The sequence below is a fragment of the Eleutherodactylus coqui genome, chromosome 1 (assembly GCF_035609145.1).
Source record: "Eleutherodactylus coqui strain aEleCoq1 chromosome 1, aEleCoq1.hap1, whole genome shotgun sequence".
Taxonomy (NCBI): domain Eukaryota; kingdom Metazoa; phylum Chordata; class Amphibia; order Anura; family Eleutherodactylidae; genus Eleutherodactylus; species Eleutherodactylus coqui.
Genome location: NC_089837.1, coordinates 39668918 through 39683694, shown reverse-complemented (window position 1 = coordinate 39683694; position 14777 = coordinate 39668918). Strand labels below are relative to the sequence as shown.

Sequence of the window (14777 nt, the reverse complement as noted above, 5' to 3'; positions counted from 1 at the left end):
TTGCTAATGAGGGCTTTTCAGAAGTAAAAATTGTTGGGAGGGGCCCACTCTTGCCGCTATTGTGGCTTAATAGTGGGACCTGGGAACTTGAGATGCAGCCCAACATGTAGCCCCTCGCCTGCCCTATCCGTTTTTGTGTCATTCCCATCACTTTCTTGAATTGCCCAGATTTTCACAATTGGAAACCTTAGCGAGCATCGGCGATATACAAAAATGCTCGGGTTGCCCATTGACTTCAATGGGGTTCGTTACTCGAAACGAACCCTCGAGCATCGCGAAAATTTCGTCCCGAGTAACGAGCACCCGAGCATTTTGGTGCTCGCTCATCTCTAGCGAGCACGCTCGGTTAAGGCAGATACTCGAGCGAGCATTGCTCTTCTCGAGTATCCGCATACTCGTCCGAGCAAATGCGGAGGGCAGGGGTGAGGAGGAGCGAGAATGAGAGAAATCTCTTTCTCCCCCCTGCGCACCCCTGTCGCCCCCCCTCCCGGCATTTGCTCGGACGAGTATGTGGATACTCAAGAAGAGTGATGCTCGCTCGAGTATCTGCCTTAACCGAGCGTGCTCTCTCATCTCTAGTGGGAACCAATGAGCTAATAGTAATGTTGTAGGCTCTGAGCCCGCTCCTTCCACTTAAATAAAAATTATTTAAAAGTTTTTTTTCTTTTTTTTTTCTTATTGTGATATGAAGAACCAACAATAAAACACATTGAGTCAAGAAGCCTCTTCATCAGCCGGGGTACAGGCAGTAGAAACCCCAATTAATACATGGGATGTTGAATCAGGTGCCAGACACAAAGGCTAAGGTAGTGCCAGTGGGTAATAATAATAAACTTTATTTGTATAGCGCCATCATATTCCGCAGCGCTTACATAGACAGGGGAAATACAGAGAGACAAAATACAAACATTACAGAACCGCGGTTACATAGTAATCAGTTGATGGAAACAATAGGAGTGAGGGTCCTGCTCCAACGAGCTTACATACTTGTAAGTCCGCAAACCAGTAAGAGGGACCTGATCTGTGCATGCGAGGTAAGTGGCACACACTCTTTTTTTTCTTTTTTTTTATGCTGTGATTACCGGGGTGTTTTGAACGCCGCGGTAATCGTAGCCTAACTCTCCCATTGATTTCAAGCCTCACAGACATGCGCTCAAACACTATTTTGTGCTTTGTCTGCTCTCTAATTTTTTACATTTTTTTTTGCGTTTAGCATTAATGAACGCTGCCTCCGAAAGCTAAAGTAAAATCACAGCAGAGCGCCACCATTGCAATCACGATGATCTACCGCTGTTATAAGGCATTCTCCCAAAAGAGGCACAGGGTCTTATTTTTTGGGCAAAAATTAATATAAGACACGGTCTTATTTTCGGGGAAACACAATAGTAAGAGTTTCTATCATGTCCCCTTTTTTCCTTCTTTTCTTGCAGGCTGTAGAAATTATATTCTTTAAAGGGATTGTCTGAGTTAAGGGAGGGAAGCCTCTGAGCCGGGTCTCCATGCATTAAAATAAAAAAAAAGCAGTTTCTCCCCTCTCCCCTGTTCGTTTCCCACCGCTGGCTCCGGCCTCTGCTGTCTGTTTACAGACAGCTGTGGTGTCCCATAAATCTGCTGTAGCAGCCAATGACAGCGCTCAGCCATTATCCCTGAGTGCTGTCATTGGCTGCTATAGCTTTTTTGTAGACCTAGCATGTCAAGTGACATCACAGGGAGACCGGAGCCAGCAGCAGATGACGAATGGAGAAGCGGGAAAATGCTTAGGGGACATGGGGCAGGGATTTCCCTTAACTTAGACAACTCCTATGAGTCTTTCCTTAATGTGTTTTTTACCTGAGACCTTCCAAATTTTTATAGTTCGCTTTTAGACACATTCTGTTTTATCCATGTCCTCCTGTAGGTGAGGACTTCAGAACTGAACACAGTATTCTAGTGGTCTCATTAGGGCTCTATATGGTGGGATCACCATCTCCCTCTTTGGGAAAAGAGGTTGTTAAATTGGGTTCAGTGCTCTATATGTTTCTCTTTGTACACAGGATTACTCAATAGTAACTAAGATATCAGGTGACCGTGCACCTCCCAACAGCCATCTCCTTGAGTCAGAAGGATGGAGCAGGAGCCAGAGCTCCATCACAGAGGCTCCTCCTCACTTACCAAAACGTGTGCAGAAGATCCTACAACTCACCATCAAGATCACTGAGCTGCTGACTGGAGAGGTGACACTGCTGGGAATGCTGGGAAATTATACAGTAACAGCACTAGAGAAGTCTGGGTAATGACGGTATCATTGTGTGTGTCAGTTTCCTATAAGGTGTCAAGATGTTGCTGTCTATTTCTCCGTGGAGGAGTGGGAGTATCTAGGAAGACACAAGGACCTCTACAAGGACGTCATGATGGAGAACCACCACCCGCTTACATCACAGGGTACCAAACCCCCTGATCTAGTCCCTTGCCCCACTGTATGGCTTTCCACTTTTAACTATCATGTACACTTCCTGCCCTGTACCTCCTGTACTACCCCCTTTGTCTCCTAAAGACTGTATATCGTCGCAAATTAATAAACAGAATGGGAGGATTAAAAGAAATTGGAAATATAAATGAAGGACTTCTCCTTCCTGCTGGATCAACTTCTGGCTTTGGCTCATAAAACTGCAACCCAAAAACATTTTGTCTATTTTTAGAGTTTGAATTTCATGATTTGTATTTTCATTTTTAATCCTAACAAATAATGTGTATGTGCTGAGAATACACCTATATAACCTGCTGAAGACTCTGAGGACCTATTTCTCTCAGTGCTTTATAATTGAGGTTCTGTAGGTCACACATGATGTCCCCCGTATGATTTTGAATCTCTCCTTTTTTCTTATAAAGGGACGGCAGTACTAGAACCCTCCAGTTGCTCCTCTTCTCCCACATTCTCATCCAAAATGGTCCTTCTCATGAATGAACCACCAAGAATGAACAAAGACAGGAATGAGATTACCAAAGAATACTAAACTTCACCTTAGAGATCCTCTACCTGCTGACCGGAGAGGTAAACCTTACTCTATTTCTATCATTTGTATTCTGTTATTTAGTAAGTCAGACCAAGGAAAGAGAAAATTGTAATAATGAGGAAAGGACCAGTCGGAACCAACAATATGCTCCATGTTTGACAGTTGGTGTCACATGCTCAGGAACGTTTTTTCACTTATTTTGCAATCTTAGCGGTGGCTTTCTTACTGATTCTCTACCTATCAAACCTGCAGATAGATGTCTTCTCTTCACAGTTGAAAAGGAAACTTGTTTATGCTGTGAGGAACTTATCATACAAAAACTTGTGATTTGATTTTGTAGCGGCCTTTGGTCTGACAGACCTCTTCCTGTCAGTTTCCAAGTGCCTGTTGATAGTATAGGAAAGTGTACTGACTGCCACATTGGCTTTCTTGTAGGACAAATTTACACCTTTAAGGGTTATAATTGTCTGTCTTCTTTGCTTAATTTCCTTTTTCTGGCCATTATGATAGCAATATGCTCCTAAAGAGTAAAAACAGTCCAAATCCTGCCCTAGAGGGTGTTATAATGCAGTCCGTTCTAACATTGATTGTATAGAATCAGAGGGTTTGCAAGTAATCTACAAAAGTTGAGACACCTGTAAGAATAGTTTACATCCAATTTAAAACCATAATTGGCTTTCTGTGCTGCAGAGCAGCTGTCTTTGTTGTGTCTCCTGAAAAAAGACCTTTGGTTAAAATCATAAATTTAGACTATTGTTGCGTTTTCAGGTTAAAAGTTCATAATATTTGTATGTTTTCAACTTACTTTTGAACCATTTTACATTATTTGCTGGACTTGAACTGTGTTAATGTAAAAGGTAACTGGAAATATTGAGGTGTTCTTTGACATTTGACTGGTAATGTAGAAGCCTGACAGCAGAAGGGAAGGACTTGGTCCATTTATTCTGGCCTTCTAGTACTTTCTTTTACTACATAAATATTTATTCCAAGCATGTTTACAATCGCTTACTTCTGATTTTCCAACCAAATCTGCTGGAAGGATGTCCCAAGCATTTACTACTCTTTCAGTAAAACAGTAAATTATTTTCTGACATTGCTTCTACTCTTTTAGTTTGCACCCCCTCGTTGTGTTCAGTTTCCTCTCATCTGTAACATATGTAAAGGTCAGGAGCAGACAGAGTGCGGGGGCTTCTGTGCAAACCATATGCCGTCTGTCTCTCCCCACCTCCATGCCCCCCAAAAAATAAAATTACCAGCCCCGGGGAGAAGTTACGGAGTTTTTAACCCAATTGCTGGGTGTAGCGGTACCACCTGATCCAGCAGTGTGCCTACTGGGTATTCTAGACAAGGAACAATGGCAATACCATGACAGGATATTATTATCAAGCCTGACAAAGACCATAGTATGATGGTCGATATGTCGCATCTGTGAATGTATTGGACTTGAATAAAGACTGAATTTTTACATGGGAACTATCTGAAGGTTGTTTGGGTTCGTGAGTGCTGCCTTATCACCCTTAATTACAGTTTGTCAAGATTTGTAGGAAAGCTTGGCTAAAGCACCACAATTTTATGCAAGTCACAGCATAAAGGAGTGTCCGAGTACTTGCCTAAGTGGGCCCCCGTTTCCTTCTGGGCCCCTGTGTAGCTGAAACGGCTGCACAGGCAGTTTTCCCACCCCTGGTAAAAGTTTCCATGTCTCCTCCTTCCCTTCTTTCTTTCAGGCTATAGAGATTGGGTTCTAGAAGTCTTTTCCTGATGAGTTTTATGCTTGAGTCTGTCCACCATTGTTGTAGCTCCGCTTATTTTCTTTTATCAATATCTTTCTGTAGGTGAGGTATCCAGAACTGAACACAGTATTCCAGATGTGGTCCCACCGGAGCTCTATATGGGGGGATCACAATCTCCCTCTTTCTACTAAGGGGTCAGTTCTCTAAGTGTCTCTCTCCATACACAGGAGTACACAATAGTTAAGAAGACATCAGGTGACGGTATGACTCCCAACAGCTATCTCCATGAGTCAGGAGGATGGAGCAGGAGCCAGACCCCCATCACAGAGGCTCCTCCTCACTTACTGAAACATGAGCAGAAGATCCTAGAACTCACCAACAAGATCACTGAGCTGCTGGCTATAGAGGTGATACTGCTGGGAATGCTGGGAAATTATACAGTAACAGCACTAGAGGTGTCTGGGTAATGATGGTATCATTGTGTTGTCAGGTTCCTATAAGGTATCAGGATGTCACTGTCTATTTCTCCATGGAGGAGTGGGAGTATTTAGGAAGATACAAGAATCTGTACAAGGACGTCATGCTGGAAAACCACCAGCCTCGCAAATCACAGGGTAAAAAGATTTATACAGTATATACATACATACTTGCATATTGGCTGCAGTGGTCACAGGCTTAGATGTCATGTAACGAGATGTGTCCAAATATAGTCGGAGACCTGAGGGACTCAAAAGGTGGGGGGATGTAACAGGTGAGTATGGGCGTATTTATTATTTTGTTAGCGGTCCCGGAGTTTGTAAAAGAAAAGTTTTAAAAAATCATTGAAACAAGCGAAAGTAGATGTCGATGTTGACCATAGTATATTGTGAATAAATGGGTTTTTCAGGACTTTAAAAAGGATTCACATGCTTCAAAATTGTGTAATATAAAGAAAAAAACTCATAGTCGCCTATCTTAAAGGCTCCCAAAGTTGGAGCCCCATTGCCCGCTGATTTGAACCCGGAACATGCAAAAGGCGATCACATGCTTTTCATTGTGCACATAACTGCTCAATGGAAGATTGAGCAGCCATGGAAGGTTCAGCGCTGTGATTGGCCAAGTGGGCACTAGGGCTCCAGTGCTGCATCGGAATCTAAAGTATTTGAGTATGCATTTTATTCTTTATTTTATATAATTTTAAGCATGTGTAATTTTTTTTTTTTTATTTAGCGCTGGAAAACCCATTTAAATAGCTTGGATTAGATATTTTTCCACTCCCAAACTTTAGAACAGGAGCCCAGCTATCATTAAATTGTGAAACACACATTCCTCCGAGCACAGAATGTCCATGAATCACTTAGACTAGGCCACTATAAATCTGCGGCATGTCAATTTTTGCTGCAGATTTTGAGGGCAGATTGCAGCCCTTGAAATGAGAGGTGAAATGGATTTCAAATCTGTATTAAAATCTGAATGAAACATGCTAAAAATCACAGCAGATTATCTGTTGCAGAACTTGCACCCTGTGTCAACATATCTAAGTTTTGTGGCCACTTTTGAGCCAAAGCCAACAGTGGATTGAGAAAAAATTGGAAATACAAAGGAGGGGCTGCTTCTTCCTGGTGCATCTAGTTCTGGCTGTGACTCAAAAGAAACTGCATTCAAAACCACAAGTGTGTTTCCAGCCAAATAGAAATATAAAAAAAGTGTCTATTTTTGTTGTTTGAATAAAAATCCTAAAATCTATTTTTAATCCTAACAGAAAATCCCAATAAGAACTCCAAGGGGAATGTCCTGTCCTCACTAAAATATGAAATAGACAATGAAAATATCAAGTGTCACTCTTCAGGAGAAAACCTCATTGCCCTTAGACAACAAAGTACTAACAGAGGGAAGAAGCCGTACTCCTGTTCAGAATGTGGGAAATGTTTTAAATCAAAATCACGTCTTGTTTTACATCAAAGATATCACACAGGAGAGAAGCCGTATTTATGTTCTGAATGTGGGAAATGCTTTATACTTCAATACCATCTTAATGTACATCAAAGAATTCACACAGGAGAGAAGCCATATTCCTGTTCCGAATGTGGGACATGTTTTACAAATAAATCAACTCTAATTACACATGAGAGAACTCACACAGGAGAAAAGCCGTTTCGATGTTCAGAATGTGGGAAATGTTTTATGGTAAAATCAAATCTTGTTACGCATGAGAAAAGTCATGCAGGAGAAAAGCCATATTCATGTTCAGAATGTGGGAAATGTTTTCTTACTAAATACAAATTTAACAATCATCAGAAACTTCACAAGGGGGATAAGCCATTTACATGTTCTAAATGTGGAAAAAGCTTTGTGCTGAAATCAGGTCTCAATAAACATCAAAGAATTCACACAGAAGAGAAGCCGTATTCATGTTCAGAATGTGGGAAATGTTTTAAAGATAAATCCGTTCTCACTAAACATGAAATAATTCACACAGGGGAAAAGACATTTTCATGTTCTGAATGTGGGAAATGTTTTACAACTAAAGGAAATCTTGTAACACATGAGAGAATTCACACTGGAGAGAAGCCGTTTTCATGTTCAGAATGTGAGAAATGTTTTAGTCGGAAATCAAATCTTCTGCTACATGAGAGAATTCATACTGGAGAAAAAACTCATTAATGCTCAGGATATGAGCAATCTTTTCAAAATAAATCCTAGATTGTTATACACAAGAAAATTCATGCAAAGAGGAAGCCGTTTTGAAATTTTAACCGTGAAAAATGTTTTTCAAAAAAATAAAATTTTAAAACTTATCAGATAATTCAAAGAGACGAGAATCGCTTTTCTTCTTTTTTTGTAATGTGTAAAAGGCTGTAAGGGCAGAAAAAAATACATCCGATTATTCACAGACATTAAACAGCCAGTAAGTGTTTTGTTGTGGAATTAACCTGGATCTATCAAACACTCAAATGGTTACTGGAAGCCAATCGTGACCGGAGTCCATATAAAAATATATTGTGGATACAAAGAAGAAAAAAGAGACCTCTTTCCTTTTACTGTGAGTAAAAGAAATGAAAAAGGAGGATGGAGCAAGACCCAGTGAGGGTGGTGGAATATTTCTGGAGTACAAAGTGTTTCCAATGATAGAGTATTTCAAATGGTAGAGGTGCTGCCAACCAGATGACGCTCCACCAGTGTGGGCGGGAGTGTAGCGAAAAGGATGTGAAAAAAACTGGTATGGAGGTGCAACCCTCTAAGTTACTAGAAGATGAAGATCAAGGTCCAATGTGTGATGGTGAAAGCACTTCTTTTTTTTATTTTTTCACAAATTAAAAAACAGCAATAGAATACGCGTTTCGGGGATGAACCCCTTCGTCAGTTTGGCTGAATAGGACAACAGGATGCCTGGGGGTGACACAATTCCAAAGGTGTATTGGATGTGTCGGAGGTCCTGTGTGCAGGAGGACAGGGGAGAAAGAAGTGCTTTAGCGTTCTTTCCTTTTAAAGCAGTAAAGCTGAACTGTCATTATTGATCTCGCTTTTAATTACTGTATTCATAAATTTACCCACTGAAGGAGAATCCAGAGTTACATAGTAGAAAAGTAAAGAATCTCCATTTAAGCTTTTGACATGTTTTTTTAACATGTGGACAAATTGAGCAAAAAATAAAGTGAATTTAATAGAATTTGTAAAGCAAATAAAATTCACAGATATGCCATTTCTTCTGTGTCACAAATACTTGGTAGGGTTGGTATGAAAAAAATGGAGCACCCCTGGAAGAGTTTTCTTAGGTGTGAGCAACAGGTAAGTGGTGATTTACCTCTTTTTATTAACCCCTTAACGACCAGCCCATAGTGTTTTTACGTCCTCCCGAAGTGGGCTCTATTCTCTGAGGACGTAAAAACATGCTTCCTGCAGAGAATAGTGCCCCTCGGGCTGTGGACGTGACAGCTCCATGCTGTCGGTGTCCGCAGGTAGCTGACAGCATTGAGCTGTCATCCCGGGCTGTTCGGAGCCCCCCCCGGCATTGCGATCGGCGCTATGCAATGGATAGCGCCGATCGCAAAAAAAGTAAATAAAAGTACATAAAAGTTAAAGATTCAGCTGCTCTGATGGATCGGATCCATCGGAGCAGCTGAAATTACTCACCGAGGTCTGGCACGCTGCTCCCCGCTCTCCTGCCGCTCTGGGGCCCGAAGCCGGTCTTCTGCGCATGCGCGCCAGGCGGCATTACGTCAGCCGCATGCGCAGAAGGCCCGGCGGCGCGGGAGATTTAAAATCTCCTGGCTCCCGGCTCCTGTAGGTAGCCGGGAGGCAGGAGATGTCAGCGGGGACTGCGGTGAGCGGTCCCCGGTACCGCGATCGCCGTTATCCAATGGTTAGCGGCGATCGCGAAAAAGTTAAAAAAAAGTTTTAAAAAAGTCAGTTTCACCTCCCCTCATGGATCGCATCCATGAGGGGAGGTGAAAATACTCACCCCCAGTCCTCAGCGGTGTCCCGATGTCCCGGGACCCGAATCCCCGTCTGCGCATGCGCGCCCGATGATTGACATCGGGTGCGTGAACAGACGGGCTCGAGCCCCGGGAAATTTAAAATCCCTCTGCTTCTGGCTGCCATGTGTAGCTAGGAGCAGAGAGATTATACCGGGGACATGATCACTGTCATCCAATGGATGACAGTGATCATGTAAAGTGAGAAAAAAGTGTAAAAAAGTAAAAAAAAAAAAAAGTAAAAAAAAGTTTTTAAAAGTTTAAAAAGCGTACGTTTCATCTCCCCTCACAGATCATATCCGTGAGGGAGGATGAAAGTACGTACCTAAGGCCCCCAGATTTATCCGCGGACCTTACCACAGCTTCTGCACACGCGCCCGTCGCCAAAATGGCGGGCGCATGCGCAAAAGCTGTGGATTGCCAGGATAATTTAAATTCTCCCTGCTCCTGGCTACAAAACGTAGCCAAGAGCATGGAGATTTAATGGGGGTCCGCGGTGAGCGGTTCCTGGTCACGTGTTCGCCATTATCCAATAATGGCGATCACGTAAAAGTAAAAAAAAAAATTTGAAGTTTCATCTCCCCTCACCGATGCGATCGGTGAGAGGAGATGAATCTTTTTACCGGAGGCCTGCGTATTTGAATCCCGACGCGATCTTCCTCCGTGGACCTTCCAGGATTCTGCACATGCGATTGCCGGCAAAAAGCCGGACACATGCGCAGGAGTCGGGGAGCCCAGGAAACTTAAAATCTCCTTGCTCCCAGCGACCAACGGTCGCCGAGAGCCTGGAGCAGTGACGGGTGGCCTCGTTGAGCGGTCCCCGGTCACGTGATAAAAAGGTAGCGCTCTACCTTTGGCCGGTCTCACATGACCGGATAGGAATTACGGATTCCGCATGCTTCTGATCCGCGGTAATACGCAGATCAATCGCATTGGATTACACAATTCCGCTCACATTAGCGGGTCAGAATTGCGTAATCCACTCGCAGAAAAGAGAACGCAGCAGGTTCTATTTTACTGCGGATATCGGCAACATAGAGCCCATTGTGCTCCATGGTCGCGGATATACCCACAGCCCATACGCAACTACATTGTATACGGGCTGCGGGTACCCATGTCATCGCTAAGCGATGGTGTGGGAAATACAAACAAAGGTGTACTGTGCATGACCGCCTGTGTGAGTACGCAGTTATGCGCAGTACATTACGCAGCCGTACGCAGGGTCACAGCCGGGCTCACAGATGGGATCCGCTGTGGGCCTCCGCAAGCGGATTCCGCCTGCACCCGCGTGAGCCCAGCGTTATTCAGACCGCTACCTGTGATACGTATTTTACAAGAAGCCCCGGGAACGCTCGCTTTCCTGCAGTTCCAGGAGCACCTTGTTGAGCGCCTTCTGTGTGAGACCGCCGCACCTCAGCAAGCTTACGGAGACTCACGGAACGCCACTTTTTACACCCCATACCCGCCACTGAGGTCATGAAATACCCCCAAAAAGCATGAGAGGAGGGGGGGGGATACCCGGTTTTATTGCCCCATGGGCCCATTCCAACCAGCCTCCGTAATTACCCCTGTCTTCGGAAATACTACACAGTTCACATTTTTACTTTTATCTAAGATTTGCGAACGCCAAAAAGGGCGCGGAGGGGGAGGGGGGGAATTTTTAGGGAGTCAATCTTTATTCTGTACAAATAAGCAATGGGGCCTGGAATTTATTCAGTTGTGCTCTAAAATCCAACAGGTGTTCCGTCCTTTATAGGCCTTGCCATGCGTCCTGTAAGTAGATTAGGGCCACAATGGGTATGTTTCTGAACTCGGGACAAACGGGGGTATCCATTTTGGGGTGAACATCTTCATTCCTATGTATGCTGTACAAAAAAACTGTTTTTAAATTGAAAAAATTGCCAAAAAAATGCAAAATCGTAACTTTTTCCTTCTGCTTTGCTTAGATTCATTCAAATACTGTGGGGTCAAAATACGCAGTACACCCCTAGATGAATTCGTTAAGGGGTCTAGTTTTCAAAATGGGGTCATTTGAGGGGGTTCTTTATAGTTTTGGCCGCTCAATGGCTCTATAAGTGGGCAATGGGGCCTGAAATTTATTCAGTGGTACCCTGAAATCCAACGGGTATTCCTTTCATTGTAGGCCTAGCCATGGGTCCTGTAAGTCTATTAGGGCCACAATGGGTATGTTTCTGAACACGGGACAAACAGGGGTATCCATTTTGGGGTGAAAGCCTTTATTTATATGTGTGCTGTACAAAAAAAACTGTTTTTAAATTGACACAATAGCCCAAAAAATGAAAATCCTATTTTTTTCCTTTTGCTTTGCTTAAATTTATTCAAAAACTGTGGGGTCAAAATATGCAGTACATCCCTAGATAAATTCGTTAAGGGGTCTAGTTTTCAAAATGGGGTCATTTGTGGGGGTTCTATATGGTTTTGGCCGCTCAAGAACTCTACAAGTGGGCAATGGGGCCTAAAAGGACTTCAAGCAAAATCTATGTTCTGAAAGCCACCGATTACTCCTTTTATTTTGGGCCCCGTTGTGCATGCGGACATAAGATTAGGGCCACAATGGGTATATTTCTGAAAACAGCACAAACAGGGGTATCCATTTTGGGGTGTAAGTCTTCCTTCATATGTGTGCTGTACAAAAAAAGCTGTTTTTAAAATGACAGAATTGCCGAAAAAACGAAAATCACAATTTTTTCCTTTTGCTTGGTTTGAATTCATTCAAAAACTGTGGGGTCAAAATATGCAGTACACCCCTAGATAAATTCCTTAAGGGGTCTAGTTTTCAAAATGGGGTCATTTGTGGGGGTTTTCTATGGTTTTGGGCGCTCAAGAACTCTACATGTGTGCTATGGGGCCTAAAAGGACTTCAAGCAAAATTTCTGTTTTGAAAGACACTGACTACTCCTTTCATTTTGGGCCCCGTTGTGGACTCAGATATAACAATAGGGCCACAATGGGTATATTTCTGAACACGGGAGAAATAGGGGTATGCATTTTGGGGTGTAAATCCTGATTTTAATGTAAACTATAGGAAAAAAATATGTCTTTAAAATGACAGATTTGCAAAAATATGAAATTTTACTTTTTCTCCTCCAAATTGAATTAATTCCTGAAAAAAAACTGTGGGGTCAAAATACTCATGACACACCTCAGTGAATACATTAAGGGTTGTAGTTTTTAAAATGAGGTCATTTGGGGGGGTATCTATTATTCTGACACTCATGAGCCTTTCCAATCTCGGCTTGGTATAGGAAAACAAAGTGTTCCTCAAAATGCTAAAAAGTAATGTAAATTTGTACGTCTCCTAAATAGTTTAAAAAAAACGAAAGTTTTTCCAATGTGCGCCCAAAATAAAGTAAACGGGTGGAAATATAAATCTTAGCAAAAATTTCTATATTATGTTTGCACATATTTAAGATATTGCAGTTGGAAATGTGAAAAAATGACGATTTTTTCAAAATTTTCCCAATTTTGGCGCTTTTAATAAATAAACACAATTTCTATCGGTCTATTTTTTCCGCCTAAATGAAGCACAACATGTGGCGAAAAAACAATGTCAGAATCGCTTGGATATGCAAAACTTTTCTGGTGTTTTTCCATGTTAAAGTGACACATGTCAGATTTGCAAAATTTGGCCTGGTCATTAAGGCGCAAACAGGCTTGGTCACTAAGGGGTTAATAAACCAACAAAAAGACACATTTTGAGGCAACAAGGAAGGTGCACTATTAAGTTTAATACTATGGAACACTGGACCAAGATGAACTGTGTGTTAAACTAAAGGCGTTTTCAGAGCTGTTTTTTTTTTAGTAAAATATCTAACCAACTCCCCTCTCCCCTCTGTGACCCGGGTCTCCCCTCACAATTGCTACAACCAATTATAAAGCTCAGGGATTGGTTGCTGAGCTCTGTCCAGATCCCTACTGCTGCTCTCCGTAGCTCCGACTCGCTTCTTGTAGTCCTTGGCCGCTCACAGACGATTCATAAATCCCATTCATAAATCCCACCTCCAGGAAGCAATGGCTCTGATTGGAAAATCGAGTGCTGAATTGATTGGCTGAGCAGCGGTTGAAGAATCAATCACAACCATTGCATTGTGGAGGCAGGATTTATGAATTGGCTGAGCCATAGAATTGGTTGGCCAATTCATATATCCCGCCTTCACAATGCAATGGCTGTGATTGGTTATTTGACTGCTGCTCAGCCAATCAATACAGCGCTCGATGAACCAATCACAGCCATTGTATTGGTTTATCGAGAGCTGCATTGATTGGTTCTCGAGTGCTGCTCATCCAATCAGAGCCATCGCTTCCTGGAGGTGGGATTTATGAATCCCATAACCAGGAAGTGATCTTCTGTGGGCGGCCAAGGACTGCAAGAGCAGCAGGAGCGAACCAGACCCAGCCTGCTAGGTAAGTATATTATGACATCCCTTTAAAATAAGACCTAGCGCCTTTTGGGGGGCAAAAAAGAATATAAGACAGGGTCTTATTTCCAGAGAAACACAGTACTTCTTTATATTCTGTAAGCTCTTGTGAACAGGGCCCTTATCCCTACTGCTCAAGCTTTGTATCCGTTTAATACATACTGTTTGTCATGACTCATTTTGTGCATGATTCCTCCATTTTCTAAAGTTCTACAGAATATTATTATTATTAACTTAAGAGTAGGTTTGAGACATGAAAGGCAGGCAAATGTTTCCACTATTCATTACTCTACATTGCACTCCTAGTTTTGGCTTATAAATACAGATACAAGATACTGAGCAAGCTATGCACATGTGAATGAGCAATGATTTGGACAACCTCAGATGCCAGTCAGGTCGTTCCAGTGATAATCGGTTCTGCACTTTTACACAGGAACAAGCATCGCTCATTAAATGGAGGTGAAGCGGGCCAGAAATGCATGCAGAAGCTGAACGATAAGCAAACTAATTCTCGCTCGTCATTCTGTCGGGATGTTAAAGGGGTTGTCCCGCGCCAAAACGGGTTTTTTTTTTTTCAACCCCCCCCGTTCGGCGCGAGACAACCCCGATGCAGGGACCTAAAGAAAGCTTACCGGAGCGCTTACCTTAATCCCCGCGCTCCGGTGACTTCTATACTTACCGGTGAAGATGGCCGCCGGGATCCTCTTCCTCCGTGGACCGCAGCTCTTCTGTGCCGTCCATTGCCGATTCCAGCCTCCTGATTGGCTGGAATCGGCACATGACGGGGCGGAGCTACACGGAGCCCCATAGAGAACAGGAGAAGACCTGGACTGCGCAAGCGCGGCTAATTTGGCCATCGGAGGGCGAAAATTAGTCGGCTCCATGGGAACGAGGACGCTAGCAACGGAGCAGGTAAGTATAAAACTTTTTATAACTTCTGTATGGCTCATAATTAATGCACAATGTACATTACAAAGTGCATTATTATGGCCATACAGAAGTGTATAGACCCATTTGCTGCCGCGGGACAACCCCTTTAACATTGACCGATAATTGTTGAGATTTCCCGCTGGATGTGGGAAAAGGGTAAAAGGGCCCTTACTGTCGACTAAATCCTTATTTAGGAGATTTTGTGTAATGAAGTTGGATCTCGAATCCAAC

At 42.9% G+C, this 14777-nt stretch overlaps 4 protein-coding genes across 4 annotated transcripts in view; 3 read left to right on the top strand and 1 right to left on the bottom strand.

Moving 5' to 3' along the window:
- The window catches only part of LOC136612439 (zinc finger protein 721-like), a 564334-nt gene that overhangs the window by 43228 nt on the left and 506329 nt on the right, over nt 1–14777 (top strand). The gene's annotated exons all lie outside the window — the stretch shown is intronic.
- LOC136607801 (zinc finger protein 605-like) overlaps nt 1–14777 on the bottom strand; it is a 432755-nt gene that overhangs the window by 367680 nt on the left and 50298 nt on the right. The gene's annotated exons all lie outside the window — the stretch shown is intronic.
- On the top strand, nt 942–5331 carry LOC136615778 (oocyte zinc finger protein XlCOF7.2-like). The gene is made up of 6 exons (XM_066594181.1): nt 942–1034; nt 2034–2213; nt 2298–2421; nt 2869–3031; nt 4951–5130; nt 5214–5331. Exons 1-4 carry the CDS (start codon nt 942–944, stop codon nt 2991–2993), a joined length of 522 nt encoding a protein of 173 aa, XP_066450278.1. The 3' UTR covers nt 2994–3031; nt 4951–5130; nt 5214–5331.
- LOC136615762 (oocyte zinc finger protein XlCOF22-like) lies at nt 4987–8312 on the top strand. The gene is made up of 3 exons (XM_066594180.1): nt 4987–5130; nt 5214–5337; nt 6465–8312. The coding sequence occupies exons 1-3, from the start codon at nt 4987–4989 to the stop codon at nt 7364–7366; spliced, it is 1170 nt and encodes a 389-aa protein (XP_066450277.1). The 3' UTR covers nt 7367–8312.

Excerpts from the sequence above, each read along its gene's own strand:
- LOC136615778 (XM_066594181.1), top strand. The coding sequence starts at position 942 with ATGGAAACAATAGGAGTGAGGGTCCTGCTCCAACGAGCTTACATACTT. Across the intron at positions 1,035-2,033 it reads ACCTGATCTGTGCATGCGAG|GATTACTCAATAGTAACTAA; the intron begins GTAAGTGGCACA and ends CTTTGTACACAG. Across the intron at positions 2,422-2,868 it reads CCACCCGCTTACATCACAGG|GGACGGCAGTACTAGAACCC; the intron begins GTACCAAACCCC and ends TTTCTTATAAAG.
- LOC136615762 (XM_066594180.1), top strand. The coding sequence starts at position 4,987 with ATGACTCCCAACAGCTATCTCCATGAGTCAGGAGGATGGAGCAGGAGC. Across the intron at positions 5,131-5,213 it reads CTGAGCTGCTGGCTATAGAG|GTTCCTATAAGGTATCAGGA; the intron begins GTGATACTGCTG and ends TTGTGTTGTCAG. Across the intron at positions 5,338-6,464 it reads CCAGCCTCGCAAATCACAGG|AAAATCCCAATAAGAACTCC; the intron begins GTAAAAAGATTT and ends TAATCCTAACAG.